Raw genomic sequence first — 23056 nt, 5'->3', positions numbered from 1 at the left:
GCTTGCTCTGGTTTGGCTCTGCTGTGTGTACCTGCTATGCATACTATGGCTCCTACCTCCCTCCCCAGTCTGCATCAATTCCTGAACTCACCATCGATGGATATTTTCCCAGAGAACGAAAAATGCAGTTAATAGTCTAGAATTAAAAAATATGATGTGTGATGTAGGCTTCCTTCTCTTCCTTCCCTCCCCAAATACAAAGGAACACAAGAGTCACCTTTCTTTCCTCCTGCCTGACACTAAGTAAGTTTCCCACCAGGTGGTGAGGAGATAACTCCAAGGAAGACCTAATGAGGGGAGAGGCCAGACCCCCCGACCAGTCTAGGCTAACAAGGAAGGCAACGCTGTTTCTCAATGTCCACATTCCTGGAAGCGCCAAGGCACAAAAGGGAAAAGTTAAGAAACTATCCTTGGGATTCACAGCATATGATAATATACTCCTATAATAACAGTACAGGTTGGGGTGCCTGGGTGGTGCAGTCGGTTAAGCATCCGACTCTTGGTTTTGGCTCAGGTTGTGATCTCAGGGTCAGGAGATCGAGCCCCAAGTCGGGCTCCACGCTCAGCATGGAATCTGCTTGAGATTCTCCCTCTGCCCCTATTTTTTTAATAATAAATTTTTTATTGGTGTTCAATTTGCCAACATATAGAATAACACCCAGTGCTCATCCCGTCAAGTGCCCCCCTCAGTGCCCGCCACCCATTCACCCCCACCCCCCGCCCTCCTCCCCTTCCACCACCCCTAGTTCGTTTCCCAGAGTTAGGAGTCTCTCATGTTCTGTCTCCCTTTCTGATATTTCCTACCCATTTCTTCTCCCTTCCCTTCTATTCCCTTTCACTATTATTTATATTCCCCAAATGAATGAGACCATATAATGTTTGTCCTTCTCCGATTGACTTATTTCACTCAGCATAATACCCTCCAGTTCATAAATCTTTAAAAACACACACATCTGACTTTATCAGGCTGCCTTCCTTCCCAGGAAAAGGCGTCCTATATGTTGGGCAGATGGCTGTGCATATGAGTATGAACATGCCCACACACACACACCTCTTGGGCCTTGCCCTCACCATATCCGGGAGGACCAAAAACATTTGGGACGATGAGCGCTAATGAATCGAGCAATAAACACACACACACCATTTATTATTTGTAGTTCAATACTTTTTTCTTTTAATTCATACTGTACTTCCATGGCTCTAGCTACTTTACATTAAGATTTGGCTGGGAAGCCGTTTATGGTTCTAGGTAATAGCAGTTAAGTTTTCAGACCTTGCGCACAGCGCCAGGCAAAGTACAGTTATAGATCCAAATACACGTGGCCAGACAACTCCACTGCAATCAACCTGTGTTCTTTCCCATATATGGCCCAGTGCAGGTGTTGGGGGCTGCTCCCTCTGCCTCGCCCCACTCCACCCCTTGTTAGGATTACCCAGGGGCCACTAGGGCCTCTGACCCATCTCTCCCCACCTTGGAGTCTAGGTTGAGTGGGGGGAAAAAAAGCACCATGGGTTTGGGAAGATGATCTGGTCCATGCAGAGAGTGGTCTGGCCCTAGAGTGCAGGATAGGGAAATGTGGGGAGCCACACTACTGTTGGCAAAAAATGGTTGCTTTTATTACGCCATCTCAGCACATGGCACCCAAGCCCAGGGCCAACTCCCCAGACAGAGCCAGCTGTCTTGCCTGGAGCAGAGGCCACCATTTTGCTTCTGCAGCGTCTCACTGTGTTGAGAGAAGCAAGGGGACCAAGGGGCAGAGATGACAGTATGCTTTCCGCTTTCCCATGTCGGGTAGATCGTCTGGCATCAGCTCCTCTTGGCAGGCAAGATGCTTCTTGCCAGCAGCCAAGGCTCCAATCCGGGCTCCCAGGCCTGCTGAGGACCTCAGGTCACAACAGAAAACAATGCCCAAGACCCCTGAGCTGTCGCACAGACCACCAAGACAGGGAGCTGGCTGGGCCCGTCACAGCCATGGCTGGAGCAGGAGTGAGGTAACAAGGCTGGGCAGAGAGGTGGGAAGGGGCGCTCTCTACACCTTGTGCAAATTCCTGTTCCACATTAGGGAAGCAGGGGCGTTAAGAGATGGCCTTCCAGAAAAACGCTCCACTCGGACCCAAAACGCATCTTCTGGAAGAAAACATAGAGGTGGAGGGAGTGGGGCCAGCCTGCTGGAGGTTGGGGGGTGAGGATAAGGATGTCAAGTGGTGGATGGGATGATTGTCCCACAGCCTAGAGACAAGGGATGGGGGAGGAGAGTCAGGAAGACAGGTTCTCAAGTTTGCTACTGGAGTGGGCAGGTGGGGTCCGGGGGTGTGGGGAGGGAGATCACAGCCCTGCCACCCGGGGGCCCTAGGGAGGAAGGACTGGCTTTGGCTGCCCTGCAGAGCTAAAGCAGCAGCATAGTATGGCTACAGAAAGCATCCTTCTGAGACCACAAACAGTCCAGAAAGATTCTTCCCTTAGTCCTTTCTCCAAAATTACACCCTAGAAATGCTGCCCGAAAACGATTTAGACATGGTCCAAGCTTGGACAGGAACACGGAGAGAAGCCACTTCTAGCCAAGCAAGCATCCCTCCTGAGGTTTCTTGAACCCTCTCTCCCCACTCCCATTATCTCAGGTTCTTAGGGTCAGTGCTCTAAGGCAACCCAAGGATTTTAGCCAAAGCTTCACAATTAATCCAAACCCCAATAGGGTTTGGACTGAGCCAGAAAAGAAATGCTATGGCCAGGAATGACTTCTCTCCAGTGTTTCTTCTAGTGAGGAGCAAGGATGGACAGATGAAAGGCTTCACTGCCTAGAGACAAAAGATGAACTTCATCCAAGATGGTGCCCTTCTTGCCATCATCTTCCTCCTAGTTTAGAGAATGTCCCTTCCCAAACTAAGACTAGGCCAACAAAGGAAGAAACACCTTCCTACGTTAATACTGGGGAATACAACAAAGCTGATCTCCCTCTCTCTACCTCACTAGGCCTCCCTAGTCCTGCTGGCCCATAAAGAAGAAAATTTAACTACCCTGGATTTCCTGGGAACCCTGCTGCTGCCCTGCTACTCATCTAAATGCTTAGAGTACCCTCCAAGTTTGAGAACGCTCTATCCTGCCAGTCTCTGACCCAGCCTCCGAGACAACGCCCGCGCTAGAACGTATCTTAGAGACAGTCTAGCCTGACCCCCTTCCTGTTACAAATGAGGATACTGCAGTTCAGGGAGGGCAAATGGCCTGTCCATGAGCAGAGCCAGGACTCATGCCCAGGTCTCCTAACCCAGCCCTGTGCTCTAATGGAGAGCTTTAAGTCGCTGATCTTGCTGCTCTTGTCCCAGGGAGGTGAGTGGGGGAGAGAGGAGTTGGAGACATGAGTGGGTGCTCCAAGGCCAATCCTGTTAATTCCTTCAAGTACGGTGGAGTGAAGTAGAGACCCCACAGCTCTTCTCCGCCTGGTTAGAGACTCTGCAAAATCTCTTGAGTGCAAGCTCTCAAATGGGACCACAGGAATCCTCAAAGAATGATTCCCATGTGACCAGTTCTCACATGAACAAAAATAAAGCACTGACTGGAAGAAAGAGCATAAAGGGTGGTAGTTTTAATGCTCCCAGGCACAAGTCAAGTTGCGGGGCTTGAGCTGCAATATTATTTATCAGTTTCACTCCCAGACTTCTCTGCAAGGGTGAGTTTCCTTGGAAAAGTCATTGAGTCAGGGGGGAAAGCTTTGTTTGGGAGTGAGCAGAGGTGTTGGTTTTTTTCCTGGTTTGAAACTTTATAGCATTATTAGAACAGAGAGAACCCACAAGAGATCCACGATTCTTAGGAATGAGGCCAACCAAGGGGCCTTCCCCATGTATACACACTGCCTCCCAGGTTCAAACCCCCCAGAAATCATGAGTTTCTTGGACACACTAAGTACCTTCCCTCCCTGTCACCTACTCCTCCCTGGAATGGCCAAAGAGGTAAAGCAAGAGCACAACAATTCTGTGCAGCCAGGTCCAGGTCCAGCACTTTACTCCCAGCAGAGAACCCTTTGTAAGTCACCCAGAAGGTCCCACCATGGGACCGTCAGCAACCGAACGATTTCAATAAATATTTAATTGCATATGGGATAAATTAGAGAACTTATCACTTCGGCTTTCAAAAGTTTGAGTGTAATTTTGGCTTCTGGCTACTGCAACACGAAAATCTCTAGCAGCCTTCACTGTTCGTCCCTCTTTGGCCCCAGGGCCCACAAGCCCTGACTCTCACCAGGGTGTCTCTTAGTCAAAGTCCTGGACAGAATGAGTAGTGACCCACTGACCTGTGGGCCCATGCACCCTTCACGAGGATTACATTCAACTCCATCCCTCACGTCTCCTTTCCCAGAGGAGGGATATCCATCCTAGCTGATTCCATGGAGCCTTCTCAGCCTATTTCCCTAGGGCGTGTATCTCTGTCTCTCATCCTGCCCTTGGGGTAATAACAGTTCTCAGGTAGACTGAAAAGTCAACAACTTGTCTCTAATGTCATAGTGGGATGCTCAGGCTATACCAAGAGAAGAACAGGACTTGCTCTTCTTTTGGGCTAAAGCGGCGATAAAGTCTTCCTTTCCTTCAGCCCCTCACTGCAAGAGGTCCCCTAGTAGAACGAGCAATCTGGAAGAGTTTTCCTGGCCAAACTGGTACGATCCTTACCCCACTAAGGATCTGTGAGCTCTGTCTGGGGCTGGCAGGACTCCTCTGGTCATTATGTGGAGGGGTAGCAATTAGTGAGGGAAAAATGGTAACCGTGCCCAGAAGGGCCCCAGGAGGTCAGACAAACGCAGCGGCTCTAGCGAGCCAACTCCAAAATGGCCCTAGGATGACTCAGTTTCCTAACCTAAGGTCTTCTTTCTCCTCTTTCGGGATCTCATACGTCTCTGAGGCCTGAGACCAGAGAAGGCTTTGCACCCCCTTTGCCAGAACTCCCGCTCTCAAGTCTGAGTAACAGGATTTGGAATGGCCTCCGTGGGGCAGAGACTCTCTCGGCCTTTTCGCACCTTTGCCAAATGCATTCCTTCCAAAAGCTAGGCCTAGGTCTTCTAACATGTGCGGACTGTGTCTTGGTTGTCTCGCTTCACCAAAGCTGGATCCTCCCTGAGCGTACATGATGCTGGCAGCCAAGTGAGCGCCTGGATATTGGTGCTCACCACTTACACTGCGCTCCGCTCCGTGTGAACCCAGGATCCCGCACGATGTTAGGGCGGCACTCACTCTCTCAAACCCCGGACGTCCCTAGGATACCCTGATTCATCCTGGAAATCAAACTGACAGCTCAAAATTTAGGAATTAGAGCCACAGGCCCGACCTACTCACAACCACTTAAAAAGGGGGTTTAACAGGATCAAAAATGGTCCATCCTGGCTAATAAACAATGTGCTCTTAGGCACAGAGAAAAAATAGGGCTTTAGGCACTAAAAAGTGACACTTCACCCAGATCCAGCCTGGGAGAAGACCAGAGAGAAGGGGAGGGGTGGGAAAGGAAGAAATTCCCAGCCCTTATGGGGTCCATACCCTTACAGGGGGTGAGGGGAAGGTACAGGGGTGATTGTGGGGGGGGAGGGGGAAGAGGAAGGACACCATTCCACACACTCGTCCTCGGGAGCCTGCAGCTACAAGGCCCAATCTCGCAGGGGCAGCCTTCCCAGCCTTCCAGCCCTCTGCCTGACTGGGGGCGCATGGTCCAGAGAAAGGGGGGTCGGAGGGGCTGGGGGGCTCAGGAGGCAGAGTTTAGATTGGGCGCCTGCCTTTGATGCTTCCTGTTCACAAGAGAATACCTGGGGAAGCGTGGGGAAGGGAAGAAAAGATTCTCTTTTATTTTGGAAACAAATCAAGAGGGGTTTTGGGAACGAAGCACCTTAAGCCCCTGGAGACTTGGGAGACCCCGGGGTCTTCACAGGTGTAACTTTGGCTCGACAACGTTTCCCTTCTCAGAGCCAGGAACGGCCAGCGAGGGGAAGGGTGGGGGGGCAAGGGGGAGGGTTGGGGATGGGGGAGGAGGATCAGGGGAGGTCGGTGCTGAGAGGTGGTCCCTGCCCTCCTCGGCCCCTCCGCCGGCCAGCACAGGAGGCGGTCCCGCTCCTTCTCCCTGGTACATAGGCATTATCTCTTTTTAAAATCTGTATATAATATATATATATTTATATTCTGTATATATATATATTTATATATATATTTATATGATCTATGTACACGTATTGCACGGGCCTCTTGCAGCTGCCCCTCTTCCTGCCTGGTCAGTGATAACGGTTCCTCTTCTCTTCACTTTCGGATGTGTAGTCGCGGGACCTGATGCCGTTCTGAAGGTTGATGAGAGAGTCCTTCATCTGTAAGACAGGGAAGCCCGCCAGCCCCGGGTACGGGCCCTCAGTGGGCTCCTCCGACCAGCACGTGCCCTGGCTTGCCAGCGGGTTCGAGGGAGCCTGAGACGGGGGATCCCATAGGACACGGTCTCCGGGAGAAAGGGGAGAAAGGGGGCAGCCAACCTAGCTGGCACTGGGAACCCCCAGGGTGGGGTTCGCTGTGTCCTAATGATGGGTGGCCTCCGTGCTGCTAAATGAAGAATTGTCTCTCTCTCTCTCTCTCTCTCTCAAAATCAAAAACTTCTCTCAGGGCATTCGATTGCTCTAAGGGCCCAGAGGAGCTGCCTCTCATTCAGTGTGGCTTCCCCGTCGCACCCGAGGAGACCGCACTCCCATCTTTGTGCATTTTGCCACCTTGTTCGCCCCCCAGCCTGGGGCTCTGGTCTCTCCTGCCGATTCCAATCTCCCCCATCGTGGGCCCAGAACACGTCCCAACTTTGGCTCATCATCCTCTTTCTTTTTCCTGGCTGCTTGGAAACCACTCACTGGGACCCTGCACCAGGGTCAGCTCTAATCGGTTCATGTGTTTAGATGGCAACATACACCCTGGGTGGCAAGCAGAGAAGTGACAACTGAGCGGGCTTCTAGCTATCTACCCAGATCCTGGAATTAACCTTGACTGAATTTCTTAGCCCCCTTTAAGAAACAGCCACACTGACATTGTCAGGTCACGGCAAGGAGTCTAAATGGGCCCTTCATACCCCAACACATTTAAATACCGTCTCTAAGTGAGCTGCTCTGAGACATCACAACACCATTAAGGTCTCATGGGCACATGGTCATGGATTTTGAGATCCTCTGGTCTCTCTGTTTAGTCTACAGGTTTCTTTGTTCTCTCTGGTTCTTCTACAAACCCTCTGCTCCAAAGGGATCTGCTGTTTCTCTTTTAGAAGTTGCTTTGAGGGGCACCTGAGTGGCTCCGTGGTTGAGTGTCTGCCTTTGGCTCAGGTCGTGATCCCAGGGTCCTGGGATCGAGTTCCATATCGGGCTCCCCGCAGGGAGCCTCCTTCTCCCTCTGCCTGTGTCTCTGCCTCTCTGTGTGTTTCTCATGAATAAATAAAATCTTAAAAAAAAAAAAGTTGCTTTGAAAGAGAATGAATCAAAACACCTGCCCTGACGCTTACAGAGTTGAGTCCACCGTGCTGTAAATCTGACCACCCCATGCTCACCATTATAAGGGGTCCCATCCTGACACTGAATTCTGGAGCTGTAAGAGAACTGGGTCATCCAGTCCAACTGCCTCCTACTTTAAGATTTTTATCTGAGGTCATCTTGTCACCCCTCTTGTACTTGGGGTGATAGAGTCTCAGTCCTTTAAAGTAGCTCATCCCATTACTGGCTGCTTGACTCTAGGTGGTCTGTTTTTACCTGATGACTCAAAGCGCCCCTTCCCTGTAACTTCTAGCCACTGGAATCTCACAAGCAATCAATCTATCTTTCTACCTGCTTGACCTCCATGTCTGAAGACTATCCTGTTTCTCCTCGTCCCCATCCTTCCTTCTCCTAGGCATATCTTTAATTCCATCAAGTCTTCTTGATACAACAGGGCTTTCTAAACCCCCTGCTATGCCGTTTACCCCTTTCGTTAAAAAAAAAAAAAATCCACAACTCCAAAACCAAATAGAATATTCTAAAACAGTAAATTGGATCCTGGTAGCCACATTAAAACCTCTCTCCTTAATTGAAAGCTAAGACCACGCTACAAAGGGGAAGTAAGATTTAATATTAATGAGTGCCTCCCCTGTGCCCTCAAATCCTGACAGCAATTTCGTGAAGTTACAATTTTAATCCCCATTTTATAAATGAAGAAACTAGGTCACTAATATTAAATCTCTCGCTCAAGTTCACGAAACTAGCCGGTGGCAAGGTTGGGATTCCATCTCAAGTTGGGTTGACCAGCAAACATAAGGAACTCCTTTGGAACGGAAATTTTAATGGAACAAGGACAAATCCTTCATCTCCTATCTTCCTAGTTTTCTTATAGAGCAAAGGTAGCTTCTTGCTGTCTTGGCAACTCCATGGGAGTTTTGTATAAGATGCTAACTTCCTCTGAGGGAAGGAAGAGAAGCTCCCTCCTTTGGTGAAACTAAAGTTATTATTGATTTTGCTCCCGAATAATTTTCTTAAATAGATGAATCTGGTTATCGGAAGGAATACAGGGACCTGCACCAGAAGATGTTACGAAAAGCTGACACAGTACAACCACCATCTTCCCAGACTATCCGTGCAGCCTCTGAGGAAGAAATGATGTGTTGAGGGTTGTGTGTTGGGGTGTGTGTGTTGAGGGCAGGGGCAGGGGGTGGCATATTATCAAAAAGAACTCGCAAAATACACCCTCTGGAAAGACAAATCTCTGTGAAAGGAGGTTCTCTCTTTAAATGCCTATCAGGAAAAAAAAAGCAGTCCTTCCATCTAACCTACAGCTTTCCTGCCGCAAATTTCATTGTTGTTGTTTGGGGGGAGTACACCTGTGTTTCCCACAACCCATTCCGGGGTGGCTTTAAAATTAGAACAATGGGTGGCTCGGGGGAAGAATGAATGAGAGGTGAAGTCTGGTGGGTGGTGATGGGGACGCTGATAGGAGATCCTTCCCAGAGCACAGGGACGGCGCTCCATCTCCAGAAGATGAGGGCCAGGAAAGAAGGTGGGGACGTCTCACCTGGTCAAGAAGCATCACCGAGGATTTGATTATCTCCCTCCATTTCTGGAGCTCTGTATCGTGGTACTTTTGTTGGGATTCCAAGAGCTGGGCCCATTCTGTCTGAGACTGGGGTAACCTGTGGGGCAGAAGGAGGGGTACCCCGGCAGCTGGAGTTATGCTCAGTGGACTGTCCTGTGCTCCCAGACCCCTGAAGGACAGAGAGCACATCAGACTACTTTGTCCTCTGCTCAATGCCCCTGGTTCCCCTGCACCCCAGGTCAGAAGCAGACTAAAGCTACAGGCGCCGTTGTCATAGCTTGGCTATGGACTCATCCCCAAGGGTTACCCACTGGCCAAGGGCAGCAGGGCCATCCCTCAGGAAATGGGTGGAAGGAACTGGGTCCTGCTACTGGGTGCAGTGGAGGTCGTGGCAAAGGGAAAAGGTGAGGGTTACCTTTCTTGGAGCCTCAGACCCTGCCAGGCAGTGAGGGTCTGGGTGGTGTATTCCAACATCCAGAGTTTGTAGAAGAGCATCATGTTAAGGATGACCAGCAGCACCAGACTGCGAAGGAGACAAAGGGAGACAAAAGCAATGGGCATGAGATGTCATCTGAGAATACACACTCCCTCTAGAAGCCACAGATACCCCCCACCCCGGAGGCAGCTGCTGTCCTTGACCACTGGTCACCTGAAGCATGGCAGTGAGTGAGTGAGTGAGTGAGTGGGAAGGATGCTGCTAGGGGGAGAGGGAGAGAGAGCAGCGCTCTCCTCTGCAGGGGCCAGGACACAGCAGGAGAGCCACGAAGGGGCGTGTGGGTGAAGGCATCGGGAAGGAGAGCCGCACAAGAGCCACCCAGACCCTGGGTGCAGGGGCAAGAGGGGAGATGGAGAGGAAAAGAGATGTAGGACAAACGGAGCAATCAGAGAGCCAGTACCTGAAACAGATCCTAATGGGAGAGCAAGGAGGAAAAATGGGGAGGAGGCAGAGGTTAGAACGGGCCGGTGTGGGGACGGGGAGGGCGGCACTGCAACCAAGCCAGAGAGCAAGCGAGTCGGGGGGAAGAAATACCGCAAGCGAGGATGGACGGACGGACGGGGAGGCCCAGCAAGCAAGGAGCAAGAGACAGCAGCTGCGAACAGATCGTAGTATTTCAAGGGTGACACACGGAGGAAAGTCCTCCTGCCCGGCCACCCGGAGGCACAAGGGTGGAGCCATCGGCCACCTGCTTGATCCACCTGACAGGTGTCAGCGGGATGTCCTAACGCACCGTCTCCCCTTTGCACCTGCCCAGACCCGCAGGGCTCGTGAGGTTCCCCGGGCTGGACCAGAACGGGTCAGAGAGAGGGAGCCGAGAGACTGGGGACCTTCTCTTCTTCTCTGGGCCTCCAGGACTGCCATGAGGCGAAGACTCGGGGAGCAAGGGGATCTAGCAGCGACGCACGGACCTGGGTACAATCCTGGCTCACCGCTTCAAGGTTCCTAACTTCTGATGAAGCTCCCCTGGCTCCTCTGAAGCCCCTTCCTCAACGGGCACGGTCCCTGCCCTGCTGGGGCTGCGACGCGCGTGGGCTGGGGGAGCAGATGGAAGCGCCCTGCACACACACAGGAGGCCCTCCAGGGGGCTTTACCATTGGAGGCGGCGGCACGGGCACACGTAGGGACACACGCACCCACCAGAGGGCAGAACAAACGATGGAAAAAGACAAGAAGATCAACAAGAAGATCTCATACTACGCCTTTGACCTTTCAAAGCGTGTGTATGTGTGTATGTGTGTGTGTGTGTGTGTGTGTGCACGCACACACGTATGTAACTGGGGTCTTCTTCTGCTCCCAGCCCTTGGGAGGGTAGTGCTCCTGGAGTTGGCAGCTGCCAATCCCCGACCCCAGCAGTGTTCTCAGGTCTCTGAGACTTTTCCAGAACAATCTCTAAATTTCCTGGTGACTCGCCACGATGCCGACTTCAGTTGTGCCAGCACGTGCCCGAGGACCCGGACGTCCACCTCCGGAGCATGGGAGGCGCTCAGTCTCAGCCCCCGCATCCGGGTCTGTGTGCACAATCCCGTCTGCGCTCCGTGCAGGTCCAGGGACGCCCCTGCATGCTGCCTGAGGCAAGGCCCCGCGGTGGGTCTACGCAGAGAACCAGACAACCGAGGACGGAGGGCAGAGTGGCCTCAAGGCAGGGGACTGGTGGCTCGGGTCTCCCTTCCACATGCACACTGTCTGCAGACCCACTGCCGGGCGCTCTAAGTGTTGAGTGAGGAGGCCCGATTGTTAACCTAACACAGCGCCCACGCTCGCTGATGCCACGCTCTACCGTTTGTGAGTACACCGACGTGCAAGAGAACTCACCTGAAGTTCAAGTCTTCTATCTACCAAACCCAATAGGAGAGACTTAACAGAACCACACGAGTCCCCCAGATGGAGGGTGCTAAACACGAATCTTCCTGGCTGCACAGCTGCCTTGGCGTTCGACTTGCAAAAATGCCCCGGCTCCTTAGGCCACACGCCGAAGAATCTACACCTGCTTTTTTGTTATGTAGGGTGAGAAGAGAGCCCGCCTCACGATCCTCATGGGCCCCCCATACTTTCTGTGGTGCCCACCCCTTGTCTGCGGCCCCCTTTGCTTGTGACGCTCGGCGCTGCCCTCGGATGGTCTCATTCTCACCCGTGGCTGCCAGGCTGCTGCTAAGTCAGCATCGGGAAGCTCTGCTTCTCCGCCTCCCTGCAGGTGCACGTCAGCAAGTACCTGGCCCCTCCACCTGGATCACCTACGGCAACTCAAGATACACCCAGAGCCCAGACAATCTTCTCTGACAGCTCTGCACCCCGTTCCAGGTATCAATTAATGACACCACGGTCTCCGGGCGCTCTTCTCCGGCTACCCAACCAGACGGGCCATGGGTCTTTGCCTTGCCGGACCTCTGGGCCCCAGCCCCGTCCCCGGCTGGGCAGTCACGCTCACCTACAACTCTGCCACTTACTCCAACAGCCTGCTTGCCTCCAACCCTGCCTTCTCTAGGCTTCCCCCCGTGGCTGTCAGTGACTTTAAAAAAAAAAAAAAAAAAAAAAAAGCAAAGCCAATCACGTCACTCCAGGGCTTCCTGGTAGGTCTGCGGGGAGGGGGGTTGCCTCTGCTTCTGCCTCTCTGAAAACGAGTTAAGTAGGGGCCTGGAGGAGTGGGAGGGGGTGCCACAGAAGCAGCAGACACAGGCTAGTGCCCGGTGCACAGCTGGCAGGGCCCGCGTCTGGGCAGCTCCCAAACCCCTCACCCGCCTGCACCCCCACATGCTCACAGCACACCCCCAACTCCAGGAAAAGTGGGGGTTTCCGGCAGCAGGCTGAACCGGGCAGCTGAGCTGTCTGCACTCGGCCGTCCAGGGACCCCCTGCTCCCAGCGGTTCAGGGGCGTCCAGGGCAGGCTATGGGCGTACGCTGCACACAGCTGTGCTCTCCACGGGCCACGTGCATTTCTTCCCACATCCTCTCTCCCTGCCCGGCATCCTTCTGTGAACGGTACTGAGTCTCCTGTTTTATAGCATGACGGTGATACTATAAATTATTTACATTAATATAAGCATATACTACCCTGGACCGTAGTCATTGATTTTGTCTGACTCTCCCGCCAAAGTACGAGCCCATGAGTGCCCGGTCCCCGCACCCGGCACACAGCAGATACTCAGGACATCCCTCGCGTGAATGAATGGGCTTCTACGATGCTATGTAGAGTCTCTGTTAGCATCTCTCCCACGGGATAGTAATTCTAAATTTCCTGTCTGTCTTAATCACTTGAAAGTAGGTTCCTAAGGGCATGGGTTCCGCATACAACATTCTGTTCTCCATCCGGAAGGCCCAGCTTACAGCAAATGCTTAATAAAATGGAGAAAAAGCAGCAAAGAAGCAAGGAATGATGGACAGAGCAAGTGGTCTGAGGAGAGAAGGCTGGAGGACAAAGAAAGGCCGAGGTCACAGTGAGGGGCGCTCATTCGCCTGAGGAGCCAGCAGGCGGGGAGGGCAGGTGGCGGGGCCAGGGAGGAGAGCTGGGATCCCTTACACACAGCTGATAATCAGCAGCAGCTTGGACACGCTCTGCAGGTGGAAACCGTTAGGGGTGTCCTCGGGGATATGCCGTGTCTGCGTGGAACCTGCGGGGAGAACAAAGAGGCCTTGACCATGCTGGCTCAGGAGCCCACGGGCTGCTGGGACAGCCGTCACGCACAGAACCACAGGGAATGACTGAACTGTCCATGATGCTGTCACGACCACGAGATGATAGATCCACTCAGCCCTCCGAAAGTACATGGTAAGCTCCCCAAGGTCAAGGTCGTGGGCTGGGTCAGGCAACGTGGACATTCAAGTCCAAACTAACTGGAAACTCCATGGCCTTATGAGGCCAGGACATGCCAGGGCAGGACAAAGGGCTCTGCAGTGGAACCGTGGCACATGCAACCACACAGGGGCTGGGACCAGAGTCAGCCTTCAACTCAGCGTCACCCATAACCAGTGATGTGGTGCTGATGAGTCTCAACTCCTCTCGGAGAGTCGGTTTATTCACATACCATGCTAGTCAGAAATCCTATACGTAAGGGAGTGCTCTGGTTGAGGCTGACAGGGTTGGACCCAGAAGGCTGCCACCCTCCTCTCCTGTGCCCCTCCCAAGGAACACCAGGGTGTGCAAATCATGGCCTGAAAAATACTGAATCAGTGGTTTTTTGAGGCCTCTTATGGCTACAGGCCACCATGTCTGAATGAAGACACGAGGTTGTGCATGGTTGGATGGGAAGAGGAAGACCTGTCAAGGGAGTCCTTTGCCTGCGATGGCAGGTCCTGGGTGGGCCTCTGGGGGCCAGGTGAGAGGGGCTGCCTCGGACTCCCTGACGTTTGTGTCGGGAGGTCATCTCTGGCCTGAGCTGTGGCTGCTCCCTGGTGCATTTGCCAAAAACTTGGAAGCTGTTCATTTGAGTCCATCAAGACGGACCTGGGAACTTCTGTTCAGCAGACACTGAGGAACTTGAGTCCCTTTAGTAAAGGGCAAAGCGAACTAGGCGGAGCTTCGGGAGGCTGAATAAGGAGTTAGGTGCAAACTATATCCGATCTATACCCAAGGATGCGAGATGAGAGCGGACGTGTGTCTCGGCACGGGCACACAGCTCTAGCCCGGGGCCCTAAGCCAAGCCGCCCATTCCCAGCTGGCACGCACCTGCCACGTGTTTGATCCTGTGGCCCACATCTTCATCAGTGGGTGTGGTGACGGGGCTCATCACCTCTTCCAGGTGCGGCACCCGCAGGTGGGCATGCGGACGCTTCCTCCTCCGTACCGTCGGGGCCTTGCTGGTCTTCTCTTTGGGGGACTGTCTGTGCATCTCAGCCAGGTAGGTGCTCTCCGTTTTGGTCAGCTCGCTCTCTGCATGAGACAAAAGGCCATCCGTCTCTACCTCCAGCTCGGCGCACCGGCCTCCGGAAACAACTGTTTACTCCTAGAGCTCAGCCCTCTCTAATAAGAGAACCGTCTTCCCACACTGCGCTGGGATGCTGCCTGCGAGGACACGGGTCCCTTAGGGATGGCCACAAGCCTCAGGAAGTACCACTGGGATGCAGCCCCACCCAAACCCCTCTCCTGGGCTGCTCAACATTGTGCAGAGACACAGGTTCCCAACATCTGCACCTCACGTAGACAGTTTGGGGTGCATCGCATTCCCAAATGGATGCATTCATAGGCTCTTCCTTTCCATAAGTGTATTACCGCCGGTGTGACGAGATGTAACATCATGTGCGGGGGCGGGGGGGAGATCACAGGTCCCATAGTAGTTACAGGCAAAGCCTCTTGGAAAACGCACAGGTCCACAGACATGCCAAATTCTGTATCCATTCCTGGGGCCGCCGTAGGGAGCCCATGACACCCTCCACCATCTGGATCTGGCCCCCACTTCTGTGCTTCCCACTCCCCCGGAACGGCGGCCGCTGAGCAGCTGAACCGGAGTCTGCAGTTCAACCAATGGCTCAGCCCTTGCTCACCGAGGTGGCGGAAGTAGTCCTCCAGCCCACTCCAGAAGTTCTTCTCGATGAACGTTTTCACTAAGCCCCAGGGCTGTTTTCGATAGCGCAGCTCCGTGGAGACCCTGCAGGACAAGCCAGGCATGGGTCAGCCTTTCCTGGGCAGACCCTCCGCTGCTGGGAAAGGGGTTTAAGTGCAAAGCAGCATCACATCGGTGCTGCACTTGGCGAGGTGAGAAGCCCCTTCACGCCACACCCGCTAGGCCAGCCAATCTCCCCGGCCACCTTCAGAGGCCAGCGGAATCAGCGGGTTGATCCTTATTTTACTATTTTTTAAAAAGATTTTATTTACTTATTCATGAGAGACACAGAGAAAGAGAGGCAGAGACACAGGCAGAGGGAGAAGCAGGCTCCCTGCGGGGAACCCCAATGGTGGACTCGATCCCGGGACCCCAGGATCATGCTGAAGGCAGGCACTAAACCACTGAGCCCCTGAGGCGCCTCTGAGCCTCACTTTATAAGTGAGAAAATGGGAGTTCTAGAACAGTCCAGGAGACCAGAGAGGGGCTAACAAACAGGGTTCCTGACTCCAGACCCATAGTTCTTTCATGAGGCCACGCCGCCCTCTCCGGATGGTGCCAGGCGGCCGGCCAGCCACGGGGGTCCTTCGTCTCTTCTGCAGAGACTTACAAGTCCCAACCAGGCTCTAGGGCTCTGTCACTCCGACCTTTAGGAGAGTGACTGGCTGCCGGCCCTGGCTCCTGCCTCTCCACACCACCACCTTACCAGCTCTTGCTTTTTTCCAGGCATTCCCTCTCCCAGTCACAGGTCCCTCTGCTGCCCACGCTGCTCGCACCCCAGCCCCTTCCCCTCTTCCTGTGTCACGGCTGCTCCCAGGGTATGCTCCCCTTTTGAAGGCTGCCTGGCCCTCTCCCCGCTGTCCTCGGGGACAGCAGGGCCTGACCTGGGCATGCCAATGCTTCTGAGTCACCTCACCCCCACTCTACCCAGCAAGCGTTCATGGGATCGCGGGCGGGCGCCTTTCTGTAGAGGCTTATCTGAGGTCAGCAAGCTGCCTCTGCGTGAACTGGACAGAAAGGGGGTCTAATCAGGAGACTCTCCAAAGAGGCTGGAAGTGAGAAGCCCAGACCCTGTGCGGGGAAGGATGGTGGAGGCAAGAGGGAGAAGAGGGGAGGGAGGGAAGTGAAGGGAGGAAGGAGGGAGTGAGGGAGGCGTAGATAGTCAGAGACCAGCACAGGCACCAAAACTAAATAAATTAAAAAAAGAAATATATATATATAAAAGAATACGATGAGAATAATGCAGGCCTTTCTGAGACGTGGGTGGTTCAGAGCTTCTCGATTCCCGACAGGTCTCTCTGTAGCCTTTCACCAAACCCCTGTTCTATTGCAACCCCATGAGCAAGGACACCCACGCCCACCAGGAACACCCTGGGAACCCACGCAGCCCCTCCAGATGCCACACCTGAGTCGACTCTTGTTCCGAGCCACGCGGGTGAGAGTGTAGCGGTTGATGGTGTAGAAGTAGTCGTGGTAGGGCACGTCGTGCGTGAGGACCTCGGCGTCTATCACGTAACATTCACTCTCTTGGCTCGCCTTGTACATGGTCTGTGGGGAGAAGGGTCCGTGGCACAAAACACAAGAGAAGCAAGACGGGAACGGCACCGCCCTTGCTCCGCTCCCCACGCTCCCCCGCCGTGCACGTGCAGGGCCCCGACACTCGTGCCACTCGCCCAGGCCCCTGCCCTTGACTCACCTGCGTCTCCCTGACGGTGGCAGTTTTAGGGGCCAGAGGGTTGGTAAGGGTGATGGTGTAGAGGATCACTCGGCTCTGGTTTCCATTCTCTTCCTTCTTCCATGGATGGAAGATGATATCTGAGGGTGGGGAAGAGCCCCGGAATGAGGGAGGGAAAGAGGCATGCCCTGGCCACGTCTGAATCTCCCCTCCAAGTGAACTCTTGACTATACTGATTGCTGCCTGGCCCCCAAAAGGAAGCAAATGGGAGCCCGAGGGCCCAGGGAGGAGGGTGGGAGGCGCAGGGAGTGAAAGCAGAAAGAGGCTCATTGTGGCATTGCCGAAATTCTACACAGGCCTCCAGAATGCTGATTGTTCCCGGGGCTGGGACAGGCGGTCTCGGGGCCACCTGCGGGGGTGCTGGCAACACTGGAGTCACTGTGACAAGGGCCCGGGATCCTTGGGAACAAGCCCTCTCCCCTGAGGCGTGCCCTCCCGGTGCCCTCAGCCTGCCCTCTCCTCCTGGCAGAGGGCGACGCTGATGTCAAATGCCCTCGCACAGAGTCGGATGCCCAGCGGCTCTGCTAGGCCAGAGCCTCAGTCCGTGCGTGGGGCAGAGCCAGGGCAAGGGGAGGAGACAGGAGCACGCAGGTATGAGGAGGGCCGTGCAGAGTCCTGGATGGGAGTCCTGGCTCGGGCCCTACAGAGGTGCACGGCCCTGGGCAAGTAAGAAAGGTCGGAGTTCTGGCTTCATGGGTACCCCGGGGCCCGCAAGGCTCGCACATCCGGCAGATCTGGGTTACACGAGATGATGTAATGCGCTCGGCAGGCCATGGAGGCTGAGCAGTAAGGGGTCGAGGCTACTCTTTGCTACACGGTGAGCCCTGGGAGGGCGACTCGTTGGTGAGCCTTTGGGGCCTGGCGCACAGTGGGCGAGCGTAAGGCTAAGCCGTGGGGGAAGGAGTAGTGAGCAGGGCCCTGGCACGGGGCTGGAAAGAGGGTGTCCCAGGGCCATGGGGGGTGGGGGTGCGGGGAGACTTGGAGAAGAGGAAAAAGGGTGGCCCTAAAGGGAAGGGACGGGAGGCGCTGGCCCTGGAAAAACTGACCGGAGAAGCGCCGCTGCTCCATGAAGTCCCGCTGGAAGGGCGAGTCGGTGAACAGCAGGTCATAGAGCTTGTCCACGCTGAAGTTGAAGACCTCATTCACGTACTGCCGGCCACTCAGGTCCTCATAGAAGGCCTGGACCTCCCCTGCACAGAAGAGGATGAGGAAGTAGAGACTGGGGGCGGAGGGGTGGGTGGCCCCAAGGACACCCCCAGAGCACTTATGCAGCATTGGCCACCAAGGGTCAAGGGCGGCCGGAGTGGGTAGTGGCTCGTGACTGTGCATGTGTCCAACTCCTCTGTCGCTGATGTGCACACAACTCACTGGGCGTTCTCTTCATCCCGCCTTTGCAGAGACTATGGGAACATACTATTTGCTTTTACATTTTCAAGCCTTCCTAATTAAGCTGATCTTAGACTAAAATTTCAATAAAGGATTATTTCCTGAGCTTCCCTGCACCCAGACACTTCTGTTATCCAGAGCCTGTAAGTTAAGCACAACTGACAACACACGGCATTGCAACCACGGCACAGGTGCATCAAAGGGACACGGATTCATCTGTAACTACCTCTTCATATAAAAAAAGCTTTTGGGGCGCCTGGGTGGTTCAGTGCGTCAAGCCTCTGCCTTCGGCTCAGGTCATGCTCTCAGGGTCCTGGGATCCAGCCCTGTGTCGGTCTCCCTGCTCAGAAGGAGACCAGCTTCTCCCTCTCCTTCTTTTTTTTTTTTTTTTTTAATTTATTCATGATAGGCACACAGTGAGAGAGAGAGAGGCAGAGACACAGGCAGAGGGAGAAGCAGGCTCCATGCACCGGGAGCCTGATGTGGGATTCGATCCCGGATCTCCAGGATCGCGCCCTGGGCCAAAGGCAGGCGCCAAACCGCTGCGCCACCCAGGGATCCCTCTCCCTCTCCTTCTGCCTGCCACTCCCCATGCTTGTATGTGTTCCCTCTGTCAAATGTATAAATAAAATCTTTAAAAATTTTTTAAAAATAAAATAAAAGCTTCTAAGGCTGGGCTGGACTGTAGGGCCGTGATCTAACCACACAAGGTCTGCTCCTCTTCTCTAAGGCAGCCTGTTTCCCCCAAGATTTCAATGCTTGTCACTTTTCTCAGGTTTCTACCTGCTCCCGGAGAACGTGCCCGTGTGCTGCTAAAGTCCCGGCACTCCTCCTAAGCCCTCGGCACCCCATAGTCCCTAATTACTCCACCTACGGAGGCTGGCATGTGGTCTCAGGCAAGATGCTGACATTCCTGGAGCCCCTGTGGCTCAGAAACATTGTAGGGGGCTGGTAACTGTACAGGATAAACACTATGTGAGCACAGTGGGGGGACAGTCACGTCTAAGTGAATGGCACCCCTGTTGTTGTGCAGTACCCAACCTGTGCAATCCTTTGCACTGGCCCTGCGTCCTAGATGGGAGTGGGGAAGCCTTTCCAGGGGACCACAGGAGAAACTGTCCACAGATGTTTCAATGAGCACCATCTGCATACAGGCGCTAGTCCTAGCCTTCCATCAAGTCACTGGATCAACCCATTTCATGAATACCGACAACAAGGCCTCTCGGCCCCAGAATGCCAGAGGCAGCACATTCCCAAGGTCCTAGAAGCTAACCCGATGCAGGAGTGAAGTAAGATACGCTACCTAGAAATACGAGAGAGAAGGGCAGATTGCAGAGTCCAAGTGAGTCCAAGTGACCCAGCAAGACCTTTTCTTGCAGCCTGGTGGTCTGAAAACCCAACACTGGAGTCACTGAAGCGAGCTTCTATTAAAATCGCATTATTCCTGGGAAACAGCTGACTGGCACTTTCCTGTGGCATATGAACACTGCCTTGCCTTGCATCTCTACGAGGAACAGAGCCGGGGCCAACAGGCAGGTACGTTTAGTGACAAGACTGGGTGGCAGGATAAAGCGATCCATCGAGTAAAGACAGACAAATATGGAATGATAAGGATCCTGTGGGGACTATCTGGAAAAATGTGTGTCTGCCAATGACAAATAAACCCACCCTCCCACCAGAAACCCAGAGACTGGCTCCAGCCTCCCTACAGGGACATCCTGTTGGCCTTCAAAATGGAGAGAGGCGAGGCTGCCCCGCACACCCAGTTTCAAACGCCCACCTTCATCGTGGGTGTCAGAAGAGTCACTAAGCTCAGTGGGAATGTCCTCATTGTCATTGAAGTCCAACGAAGGGGAGGTCACAGGCGCCACGATCTCAATCTTCTCTCCAATGATGTTGTCAATGGCAAGCTCCTTCTCCAGCGACCCATCGCCCTCCAGCACCTCCTCCTCCAGGGGCAGGCCGTCGAACTGGGGTGGAGACAGAGCAGTCACCCAACAGGTGCCAGCTGCTTCGGGTCTCCTCTCTGAAGGGAGATTAGGGACCTGGCCTTGGGTACCCTCCCGTTCACACAGCTGCTCAGGAGCTGGGCCGGAGCCGTGGGCTCCTGTCGTTTTCCCCAGCTCTGCCATGGAAGACAGAACACAGCAGAAGGTTCCTTGTCCTGCTCACCATCACAGAGCACACAGAAGCCTGGGCAGGGAGCAGGGTTAGCCCTCTCGGTCTCCGCTCCCTTCCTGGAGCCACTCACCCACCATGCTACATGTCAGCCTGCCTCTCACTAGCACTCGCCTGCCAAGACGCTCCACAGCTTCATAAACATTTTTTAATTCATTCTCCTCTTAGCCCCAGAAGGAAATAGATACGAGCCTTTATATTTGTAAGATAGCCTCAGAGATGGAAAATGGAGAGATCAGGACCAGGTAAATGATGTTTTTATTCTAAGGCCAGGTGGTCTGACCCCCACCCCCCGCCACCCAAGCCACTGGAATATGAGGCTCCCCTTTCCGGGGAGCCCTCTCATTCTTCTACCTGCCAGCGCACACCTGACACTTCCTTCACCAAGCTTCCTTCCATCCCCTCTGTAACCAAGTGTCAGAGAACAAAGACCTTTCTTGACACATTTTTACCTCTTTTGTGAAGTCTAGCGCAGCAGTATAATAAATCGGGAGTGTATGATACTGGAAACTCAAAAACTAATTGTTGAATGAGGGAACAGATAACAGGTCCATAGTCCTAGAGTCACATATGATTTTGACTTCAGATCAAGGCAGTTTAAAAAAACAAACAAACCCAAACACCTGGCATAGTTCCCCACTGAGGGGCTGATGAGGAGCCGTCCAAGAGCAAAGCTCACACAATGGAGCGTGTGATGGTTTTCATCGGCTCGGAAGCCAAACAAAATCTTGCATCCAAGGCACTGAGAACCCGACTCTGGGTCCTGGGACCTCGCCATCAGAACAGAGAGCCCATCGTCTCCAGGATGCCTCCTTGGCTAAGCCGACCACAGTGTAACCACCCTCCCTTCTATCCGGTCCCCAGGCCAGGGTCCTGCGGAGTTAGCTCAGCTAGGAAACGCTGGCCACAGTCTAATTGCCCATACCGAGACGGGGGCTTCGCTGCTTCCTGTGGAGGTCAGTGTGCTGTTGGTGATGGATTTCTTGGGTAGCTGCGGACTGGCATCTGGCTTGGTCTCGATGCTGCTTTTGGATGAGCTGTCATTCACTTCATTTTCTTCCACGGGGATCTCCTCACAGTAGCTGAGAGAAGACACCACGCATCCCCGTTAACCTCAGTGGCCAGGACCACCGACTATTCTAAGGACCTCAGGTCTCTCTATCCATCCCAAACTATGGGCTTTCTTGCTTCTTTGCTTTGCAGATGACCTTCCTCTGGACACTATCCCCCTGGCTACACCGCTCTCCTGAAACCTCCTCCCGACCTCGCACTCCCCTCCCGTGTACGATTTCTGCCTCCAAAGTCACCTTTTCTATGCACTCTCCTTAGATTTAACCCTATCCAAACTATGACCATTATGTGTCTTAAACTATCTTTCTTCCACTGGCATTCCATCCCATCCCAAGCGGACCACTGACAGAAACACCTGGGCTCTGAGCATACATTTTATTTCCCACACAGTGATGAGGACCAGACCCTGCACCAGCATGGTTTGGTGATAATGCACAATTTCTGGATCCTAACTAGTGAGCTTCTTTGTCTGGGACACCTGAAAGGGAACCCTCCCAGAGATAAAGGTGAACGCCCTTCTAGGGACACTTCAGGGATGTCACTGTGGCCTCTCCCAAGGGAGAAACCATCCCGGTCATCAACATCTGACTTACACTTTACCTTTGACCCCACCTGGATACATGACAGCTCTGAGTAACCCATTACAGGCCTCCTAAAGATAATCATACAGATATTCACAGAGATTAAGAGATTCCTTCCACACACCACCACCGAGCCTCCACCCACCTCCCCACCTCGAACATGCTAGAATGGCTCCAAGATCCCATCTTTCTCAACCCATCAACAGCACAAGATACAGTGATGCTTCCTTTTCCTAAAGCTTCCTTCCCTTGGCTTTGAGATGAGAGCTCTCCCTGTGTTCCTCCGACCTGGCTGCTTGTTCTTTCAGAATTTCTTTTGCTGCTTCTTCCTTTTGTTGAGTGCTCCTAGGCCGACCTTGAACTTCTTCCCATGTTCATCCAGCCACTTGACGGTTTCAGCTAATCTCATGGCTGCCCCCCCTCATAATTCCCAAATTGATATCCCTAACCCAGCATTCCTTGGTGAATGTCACACTCACATACACAAATGTCTGTGTGACATCTCCACTTGGCCAGCAGTCATCTCAAACCCAACTTGATTGATCTTCCCCCAAAGTCTGGTCTATAATACTGTCCATCTCGGTTTGGAACAGCTCCAGCCTTCCGGTTGGTAAATCCAAGAAAATGTTAAAGCCATCTTTGGTTCTTTTCCAATCTGTCAGCAAATCCTTCAAAATATACCTGCTTCCACTTTCAAAATGTATTCACCAACTAACTGCTTATTGCCATTTCTACTGCTACCCTCCTGGCCCAAACCACCTTCACCTCTCATCTAAACGATCTAAATTATTCAATAGCCTCTTAGCCCGTCTGCCCCTGTTCCTCCCTGGTATATCTATTTTCAATCCAGGAGCCAGAGTGAGCCCGTTAAAATGTTAAGTCAGATCTTATCAATTACCAACTCAAAAGCCTTCCCAGGGCTTCCCAGCCCACTCTGAATAAAATCCAATCATTGCACTGGCCGAAGGGTCCTCAGAATGTAGCCCTTGGCCTCTCCTCACCTCTTTCTGCCTGCCCTTTGTTCATT

At 53.3% G+C, this 23056-nt stretch overlaps 1 protein-coding gene across 15 annotated transcripts in view; it reads right to left on the bottom strand.

The window, feature by feature from the left end:
• Positions 1 to 1143: 1143 nt before the first annotated feature.
• The window catches only part of GRAMD1B (GRAM domain containing 1B), a 234111-nt gene continuing 212198 nt past the window's right edge, over positions 1144 to 23056 (bottom strand). For 14 of the 15 annotated variants that reach the window (XM_072822431.1, XM_072822436.1, XM_072822428.1 and 11 more), the window contains 11 exons: positions 21303 to 21459; positions 19980 to 20169; positions 17860 to 18003; positions 16775 to 16893; positions 16484 to 16626; positions 15020 to 15123; positions 14205 to 14408; positions 13059 to 13149; positions 9461 to 9568; positions 9025 to 9214; positions 1144 to 6329 (listed from right to left, as the gene is read on the bottom strand). In XM_072822431.1, the coding sequence (XP_072678532.1) occupies positions 6240 to 6329; positions 9025 to 9214; positions 9461 to 9568; positions 13059 to 13149; positions 14205 to 14408; positions 15020 to 15123; positions 16484 to 16626; positions 16775 to 16893; positions 17860 to 18003; positions 19980 to 20169; positions 21303 to 21459 (1540 nt within the window). In that variant the 3' untranslated portion in view covers positions 1144 to 6239. The remainder of the gene's footprint in view (positions 6330 to 9024; positions 9215 to 9460; positions 9569 to 13058; positions 13150 to 14204; positions 14409 to 15019; positions 15124 to 16483; positions 16627 to 16774; positions 16894 to 17859; positions 18004 to 19979; positions 20170 to 21302; positions 21460 to 23056) is intronic. The other variant, XM_072822429.1, reaches the window with a different exon arrangement.

Source organism: Canis lupus, chromosome 3 (genome assembly GCF_048164855.1).
Source record: "Canis lupus baileyi chromosome 3, mCanLup2.hap1, whole genome shotgun sequence".
In the NCBI taxonomy this organism is placed as follows: Eukaryota; Metazoa; Chordata; class Mammalia; order Carnivora; family Canidae; genus Canis; species Canis lupus.
This window is presented reverse-complemented; position numbering and strand designations above follow the sequence as displayed.